Here is a 9,064-nt window from a genome sequence, read left to right as displayed (position 1 = left end):
ATAGAAATTAATGAGTAAGTTAAAAGTTAACGGAATATTAACGGAGAAGAGAATATTTAACGGAAAACTTAACGGATAATCATAAAAGTAAGGTTAAATTATGTAATCTTTATTAATAATATTAATCTGAATTATCTTAACCATCTATTTGATTAAATAATTCATCTGAACCATCTATTTGATTAAATAATTTGACTGCCATTTTTTCTACCCATTTTAGGCCTAACTCTTTTTGGTTCTTACTACCCATTTTAGGTCTAATTCTCTTTGACTCTTATTAGTATATTAGATGTATTGCATTTCAAATGGCAACTCCACTTCCAAAAGTGAAAAAGAAACTATAAATTATGCCAATTAAGTCATCTTATTCTCTATATTATGGATTTATGGGGGGTCGAGAACACATCATTAGAATATTAGAAATCTTGATTCTTCCACATGAAAGTCAAAACACAATTAAGGTGATTTTGGAATTTCAGTATACCCAACGATGATTGTCACATTGACACCTAAATTTGAATCGGAAAATGTGGAAACAAATGGAAACTAATTGCGATTTTTCAATACAAAGGGCAACAATATTCCAAGTTAATTTGGAAAATCAGAAGAGGAACCATTTTGAGATTTCTTCTCCGAAACTAGTTCAGAGAGATCACTCTCAAAGAAGGCAGAGTGAAGAGCTTCAACACACTGCTCTGCTTCACTGTCGTTCACTATCAATGAAATATTGACCTAATCACCAATAAAAAAAATAAATAAATAAAAATTTTCTGTTTGTATGAACCACTGGAAGACTTCTATGCTTGATCCACACAAAATGAAACTTTTGACGCAATAAATTACCTTGGATGCTCCTTGGGAGATCATCTGAACATTAACCCCATTGATAAGAAGAACATGAAAAGCCTGCCATTTTGCACAACAAATAAAAACAGGAATGAAATACGTAAAACCAGGTCAAGTTCCTTCTCTTTGAAGCCAAATGTGTAAATGCACTATGCAGAGATGATGTGGCAGAATTAGTTCCAAAAGAGTAAACTGTGTACAAAGGTGAAGCCCAGTCCTTATACCATGGACCATGGTCCACAATGCATTGTGGACCATGGATCATGACTGATACTACAGTTCTGTGGAACTGATACTATAGTTGTGTTGAACGGATACTGCAGTTGTGTTGAAAGGAAACTGCAGTTGTGCGGAACAGAGACAGTGTCATCCGTCTGGAAGTACAGTTGTGTTGAAAGGATACTGCAGTTGTGTTGAAAGGATGAATGTCCTCCGTTCCACGCAATTGCAGTTTCCTTTCAACATAACTGCAGTATCTTTTCAACACAACTGCAGTATCAGCCATGATCATGGTCCACAATGCATTGTGGTCCATGGTCCACCATATAATTTGCGGGTGAAGCCTGCCAGTGTCTAATAATAGTGAATTATATAGCAAGTGGGATTATAGCACCTTTTCTAGAATTAGAGAGGACCTCTGGACATTCCCTATTAGAGAGATAATTGATCTGTGCTGAAGAAGATTCACAACTGCAATTTTCTCAAGTTCTTCTACAACGTGATCGAGCTCCTGATCAATGGGAGACAAATTCAATTGGGAACTGTGAGCATGTGACCACTATTATATTTCCACAAAGACATTTCTCAATTTTTCATTTCATATCTACATGGTGAAGGAATAGTGCAATCAATTAGAAGATGAAAAAAGCATTAAGCACAAAACCATACGCTTGTCTGCTGAATCAGTTCTCCGCTCCAGAGTTTTGATGGGTCCAGTGTCAGAGAAATACTAACTTCACTTGTCGCAACAACATCAACTGATATGCCTAAATCTTCAAAAATAGAGAAAACCTGAAAAACATAAGAGTAAAAGATAACATTGCCCACTGCATTTAATATTCGGAATCAGGGCTCAGCACTTTAACAACATGATAACATTTACCTTTGCTAGGAAACCATATTGACCAAGCATACGGGTGCTGACAATATCCAACATCGTGACATTTCGTTTCAAAACAATGCTGGTTAGTACTGCCTGAAATCAAACAATGGTCTAAGGCTCCGGAAAATATTTATCAGATGTAGAACTTCGTAAATGGAGCTGCTCATAACCTCACTCATATCTCTTGTTTTTGTAATTAGGGTACCAGGAGCTTTTGGATTATATGAGTTTTTAACCCTAACAGGAATGTCACCCTCTCTTGCAGGCCTCATTGACTGTGGATGGAGCACCTGCAGACAAATTTAAATCATACACATCAAGAAAGCATTCCAGCTTTTCTAGCATTAGAAAGATCTCCAATCTTTACTTAATTGAGGTTATTAAAAAAGATATGCTAGCTCAAGCAATCGAGTCGACTTTAGCTCTTGACATAATTGATGGAGAAAGAGGACCATGAAGCTAACCCCATTAAGTTTGGGATTTTATTAGTTGAATGAGATTATTAGGTAGAATCTTAAGTGCACATATATATATGACCTGTGCACCAAAATAAGCAAGTTCAGCTGCCTCATCAAAGGTTAAATATGACACTGGCTTTGCACGCGGACATATATTAGGATCACAAGTCAAAACACCATCAACGTCCTTCCACACCTGTAAGTTATTTAGAGTAACTTTCAGATTGTAACAGCGACATGATAAACATATAGAATAAAGATTTTCATGCAAAAGTGCTCATTCATTTTTGTCTATGCATGTGCAAGAAAGTCAATGTACATTAATCATGTATAAACAAGAAGAGAACATTGATGAAAATATTTGATCAGGTGCATGTTCAAGGACTCAGCTGACCTGAATCTCCCGTAATCCCAATGCTTTACCAATGGTGGTGGCAGTCAAATCACTACCCCCCCTACCTAACGTAGTGACGGCGCAGGTTCTCCACCCCTTCAATTAAAGATCAAAACTATGTAATTCCAGATGTCCTTAACCAATAAGTGAAAACCAAATTAAAGGATAATATATGCACAAACCAGATAGAAGATACCTTCCCCAGGAACCCAGTAACAATAGGAATTGAAGGATCACTTGTCCAATCACCATTTAATTTCTTTGCAACAGCCGAATATGTCGCTTCCAAAATATCGGCATTTGTAAAATCATCCGTTGTTATAATACCAATGTCAAATGCGTCGTACTGCACAAGAAACCATAAGAAATACTGAAATAGTATGCAAGCATATGAGATCACAACAGACAATAAAGAATGTGGTCAGCATGTCATTGTGCCAGTTCTCCAAGGCTGATTAGGATCTCAACCACAGCCTAGGAATCTATTTAGCACTGAGGAAATGATTATCATGCCCACAATAGTTTGGATTAATGGGTACAATATGTACCTGGCGAGCTTTAACATCAATTTTATTCAGATAAGCTGCAAATATCCTTGTGGACATGCATTCTCCAAATGAAACCAAATAATCCTTTGTGCGGAGAGTCATCTCCTTCATCATAGCAATTCCCTTCAGAAGTTGCTCCAGCTCATCTAGATGTCCTGCAAACAGAGGCAGAGTCAGGAAACCTATAGTGCACAGAAATCTAATTTTTTATAATAAAACTATGATGTTAACCCATCACTCTGTGAAGCCACATGGAAGGAATTTCAGTATTTTACTAGTTAGATTTGTACTTTGGCAGTTTGATACTGACCAAGTGACCAAGTAGCAGTGGGTCTTACATACATACATACAAACATACGGACAAACAAAGAAACAAGAATTACAGTAAAGGCATCTCATAAAGAACTATGGGTACAGTCAGACCTCTAGCACAGGTTCAAAAATGAACCAAATAACCTAGAGGAATACTCTGGAGTTCTTTTTAAATTTTTAATTGTTGCCACATGGTTTAGGAATAATCCTAATGTACTGGTGGGGGTAAGGACAGTTCCCCATGACACTGGATTTAATGGTCTTTTTTTTTTTTTTTTCAAATAGATATATATTCATTATCAACTTGATTTAAAGGTCTTTGATTATAGCAAATGGGGTGAACATTGTGATGCATTCAAAAATCACAATACAAGTGTTTGACAAAGCAGTTAAAGATAAATTATGTCCTTGATATCAAAATGATGCTCATCCAATGGATATTTTTATCTTACAACTACAGTTCTCCAATTACTTTCCTTTTTAAACCTATAAAAGTACTTATAGCATTCATAACTTACTAGCAATTACGGAGCTCTCTACTCCAAGTTCTTTCACTGTCCTGTTTACAGATAGCATAAAGCAAATCAGAATTCCTGAAGATCAGAACATGATGCAGACCAAAAGAGACAGTAAAAAAATGTTCCATATATTTCACCTCAAATGCAGCTCCTTAACAAAAACTAACTCTTTAATATCTAAGACATTGGAAACCCCACAATTGATGGCCTTTTCTCCAGCCTGTATTATAAGTGAATGATAACTCCAGTAATCTTTTTAAGTTGCAGTTCACATAATGTTAGAAATGAATAGCCATGAAGATGTCAAAGCAAACCAAAGGAATTTACCAGTAAGAGGTTATTTGTAGTCTTTCCCATTGCTGAGAGAACAATAACAGGCTTCTCCTCTGGAAAGCTAAGGATGAGGTCAGCTATTTCTCTCATTCTCTGGGCAGAGGCTACTGATGAACCACCAAATTTCATCACACATGTGAATTCACTGGCTACTCCATCAAGACCCAAGTTTTTAGTTCCACTCAGTTGAACTAAATCTATAGTCTGTGACTTACAACTTACCCTCAATACTCGTGATCTGGAACAACCCTTTATGGACGTGCAAACTCCATAAATAGTCTGTGAGCATAATGGGCGGAAGTGCAAACTCACCTTACATGCTTTTGGGAAATAATTGTAGGGAGTTGTGGCATGTAAATGCATCAAGGTTTCCATAGCAAAACAGTAGAGGAAAACAAGTGTTGTTTTGTGAATCAATTACTAAGACAAATATAGGGAGTTGGATTTGGTGTAGAGCAGAGCCAATGCAAATACCTAGGGAAATTACCTCTCCCAGCAACCTGCACAGTTCAAATGGACAATGAAATCTAGAGCAAGGTAAAAGATCATTCTTTATAAAGGACTGCAGAACCAACAAGTTAAAGCAACAAATTAAATCAGACATTCTTAAAGCAATGACTGCATTGCATTGTTTTCTTTTTGTCTGGTATAAATAAATAAATAAACTATAAACGGAACAAATTGAAAGAGAGAAATGAAAGAAAGGAGGAGAGACACTTAGACGCGGAGATGGATTGGGGAGGGTATTCGAATTCGATTTTCAGCTCCCAAAGCTCTACGGAATGCAGGCAGACGGCAGCTTTCAAAAGAGTAGAATAATGCGAACGCAGCTCTTTGAAGTCCAAGGCAACCCGGCGGCGCGGCAAGGAAATTGCGCATTCCCCCAGGCCCCACCTCAAATAAAATGTGTGTATATATAATTAATTAATTCCTTCTACTTTTCTTCATATATGTGCATCAAAGTTTCCATAGCAGGGAGTTGGTCAGTTGGAATTCTTTGCTGGTTAAATGAACTATATCCCATTATTCATGTCGCATTCTAAACTTTTATATCGTATATATTGAGGCACAAATCACACAAAAAAATTCGCCTAAAACTTTTAGCAGGTTTCCCTATCTTCCTGCTGACATGGCGCTTGATGTGGCATTTATCTTAACCTTATGTTGTCCAGGTAAGCGTTTACATATTTAAAATAAAAAAAAATTATTATATGAAAATAACCAGAATTTTTTTCTCTTTATTTTCATAATGTATACTTTTCAATTTTGCAATTGCAATGTTTCAAATTTTTTTTTCAGAATTTATATTTTTTGGTTAATTTATTGTTTAGTAATTTTGCAATTTTCTAAATTTATAGAAATGCTATTTTTTTTTGTATTTTTTGTTTTTTTTAAAAAAAATTTTTTTTTAATATGTAAATGCTTACATGAACAACATAAGGTTAAAGAAATGCCACATCACTTGGAAACCTGCGCCATGTCAGCAGGAAGACCGGGAAACCTGCTAAAAGTTCTAGGTGAATTTTTTATTTTGGTTTGCGGCTCGATATATACGATATAAAAGTTCATTGTGCGGCATGAATAATTGGATATAGTTCATGGTGCTAGATGACACTTTAGCCATTCTTTGCGTCTACTTCGTTTCCAAACTTCACATTATGACTAATTGATTTTGGGAAGTGAAATTGAAATTTTATGGAAAAGTAATTATTACAAAGATAAATTTCATTGTTTGGTTAGTGAAAAAAAAAATTATTGAGATACTAATTCCGTTGTTTGGTTGAATTTATTATTGTAAGGAATAACTAGTATAAAAACATATATGTCCCTACAAATTAAGAAAAACAATAATAATTATGAAAGAACACAAGGGACAAAATAGTCCAACCATACCTATTTTTCTTCCTATCTTCAAAGGAAAACAAAATTCTACTCCAACCAAGAATTTTGTTTTCCTCAAATTTGAGGAATTCATTTTCCAATTTCATTAACGAAACATCAAAACTCATTATTTTCCTCCCTTCTAAGAAAACAAATTCTATAGAAAAACTTTTTCCACCAACCAAACTCACTAATTTAAACACTACTACACGTACTGTGAGTGCTTTTGAATTATTATTATTATTATTATTAATTTTCGTATGTTTGGGGAAAAACAATACTAGCTTCCTGTGCTCTGAGACCCATCGAGAGATTGTCCAATTTAGTTTCATAGTGAGAGTGTCTTTGGAAGCAATTTATAGTAACATTATGGACCATAGATTAAAACAACGAGTTACAAAATTTATACTTGTAAAGTACAGAATTTCATAACACAAAAAATCGCAAAACAAGACATATAGTATAGCACTGTAGACTCAACTGGATTGAAATGATGAGGTATACAATTCATCCTCGTAAAATACAGAATTTTATAACACAAGATACAAAAAATCATAACAAAAGACGCATACACATGTTATATATTTACTTATTTTTCAAATCTGATTTAGGTACATAATTAGTGTTCATAGGCACAAAATTTCACAACACAAGACACAAAAATGTATAACATAAGACTAGGGGTGTGCAAGATCTGACCCATCCGCCCGATGAGAAAGAAGCCGACCCGATCCGAATCCGAAAAATGAGATCGGAATCGCACCGTTCATTTTGTTGCCGTAAGTGTAGTCGGGTAGGTGTTGTGGGCTCAGGCTAATAAAGAAGAATGGTTGAGTGATGGAAGCAAAGGTCGGAGAGTGGTGGTGCAAAGTCTCGCCAGTCCAAGGATGGAGATAAGAGTTAGACGCCATTTAGGAGGAAAATCCCAAGATACGACTCCTTAAGAACTCAAGGAGATGAAATTGTCAAAGCAATATTCTTGAATTTACTACTATCAAAGTTGACCTCAACATCTCCTCCCCCCATAGAAAGATTCGTCCACCTACATGACAAGGAGATAAATCAGCAACGTTAAAGGTAGAACTAATTCCATACCCACTTGGCAAGTCTAATGTGTAAGCATTGTTGTTGAGCCTAGTAAGCACACGAAATGGTCCATCGCCATGGGGTAGCAACTTAGATTTTCTTTAGGAAGGAAACCGCCCTTTCTGCATATGGACCCATACGAAGTCCCCGGGATTGAAAATAACATCCTTCCTGCCCTTGTTCACATACTTCGCCACTTGCTCACTTTTCTTAGCAATTTGTTTGCTCACTTTTTCATGCATTTTCCTTACCATGCCAGCTTTAATAGCTCCATCTAAATTGTGGTACTCGTTCATCGGATATGGCATCAAATCAAGAGGAGTTAAAGGATTAAACCCATAAACCACCTCAAAAGGGAAAAAACATATAGTGTTGTGTGTGTGCCTATTAGAGGCAGATTCAGCAATTGGCAGCCGTTCTTCCCAACTCTTCAAATTCTTTTTAATTAAAACTCAAACCAAAGTTCCTAGAGTTCTATTGACTGCTTTAGTTTGTCCGTCAGTTTGCGGGTGACATGTAGTAGAAAACAACAACTTAGTACCGAGCTTACCCCAAAGAGTTTTCCAGAAATAGCTCAAAAAGTTTACATCCCTGTCAGAAACAATGGTTTTAGGCATCCCATGCAAATGAACAATCTCTTTGAAAAATAAAGTAGCAACATTGCTAGCATCATCAGATTTATGGCAAGCAATGAAATGTGCCATCTTTGGAAACCTATCAACAACCACAATAATTGAATCATGACCTTTTTTGGTTCTCGATAGCCCTATAACAAAGTCTATGGATAAATCAACACAAGGATGTTCAGTCATAGGCAAAGGATGATATAACTCATGCGGTTGACTTGTAGACTTAGCCCGTTTGCAAATAATACATCTATCACACATTTTATTTACATCTTTTCTCATTTTTGGCCAAAAGAAGTGTTCATGCAAAATATCCAAAGTCTTATGAATGCCATAATGGCCCATCAAACCTCCCCCATGGGCTTCTTTAATTAGAAGTTCTCGCATAGAATAACAAGGAATACATAATCTATTTTCTTTAAACAAAAAATCGTCATGCACATAAAATTTCTCATGAGCTCCCTTTTGACATTCAACATATAATCCTTGAAAATCATAATCATTAGCATATAACTCCTTTAAATGCTCAAATCCTAAAAATCTAGCATGCATAGTTGTTAACAGAGAATATCTACGAGATAAAGCATCAGCCACCACGTTATCTTTACCATGCTTGTATTGAATAACATATGGAAAAAATTCAATGTATTCAACCCATTTAGCATGGCGCCTATTGAGTTTTCTTTGACCTTTAAGATACTTCAAAGATTCATGGTCAGTATAGATTACAAACTCTTTACGCCTTAAGTAATGTTCCCACTATTCTAAAGCTCTAAAAAGAGCAAAGAACTCTTTGTCATATGTTAGGTAATTAAGAGCGGCCCCGTTCAGTTTTTCACTGAAATATGCAATAGGCTTGCCACCTTGCATTAGGACAGCTCCAATTCCAACTCCCGAAGCATCACAATCCAATTCAAAAGTTGCCTCAAAATTAGGCAAGGCAATAACGGGTGTAGAGCT

General features: G+C 35.9%; 2 protein-coding genes across 2 annotated transcripts; both read right to left on the bottom strand.

Annotated features, from left to right (window-relative positions):
• Positions 1–408: 408 nt before the first annotated feature.
• On the bottom strand, positions 409–5,389 carry LOC116021681 (aspartokinase 2, chloroplastic-like). The gene is made up of 14 exons (XM_031262146.1): positions 5,227–5,389; positions 4,506–5,011; positions 4,316–4,398; positions 4,179–4,219; positions 3,349–3,503; positions 2,997–3,146; positions 2,801–2,896; positions 2,486–2,602; positions 2,119–2,238; positions 1,949–2,041; positions 1,735–1,857; positions 1,460–1,576; positions 844–906; positions 409–732 (listed from the first exon to the last, which is right to left on the bottom strand). Exons 2-14 carry the CDS (start codon positions 4,884–4,886, stop codon positions 589–591), a joined length of 1,683 nt encoding a protein of 560 aa, XP_031118006.1. The 5' UTR covers positions 4,887–5,011; positions 5,227–5,389; the 3' UTR covers positions 409–588.
• A 1,951-nt stretch (positions 5,390–7,340) lies between these two features.
• Positions 7,341–8,182, bottom strand: LOC116023397. The gene is made up of 3 exons (XM_031264396.1): positions 8,066–8,182; positions 7,593–7,915; positions 7,341–7,434 (listed from the first exon to the last, which is right to left on the bottom strand). Exons 1-3 carry the CDS (start codon positions 8,180–8,182, stop codon positions 7,341–7,343), a joined length of 534 nt encoding a protein of 177 aa, XP_031120256.1.
• Between the last annotated feature and the right edge of the window lie 882 nt (positions 8,183–9,064).

Source organism: Ipomoea triloba, chromosome 6 (assembly GCF_003576645.1).
Source record: "Ipomoea triloba cultivar NCNSP0323 chromosome 6, ASM357664v1".
In the NCBI taxonomy this organism is placed as follows: Eukaryota; Viridiplantae; Streptophyta; class Magnoliopsida; order Solanales; family Convolvulaceae; genus Ipomoea; species Ipomoea triloba.
Note: the sequence above shows the minus strand (reverse complement) of the source record. Positions and strands in the feature narration are given on the sequence as shown.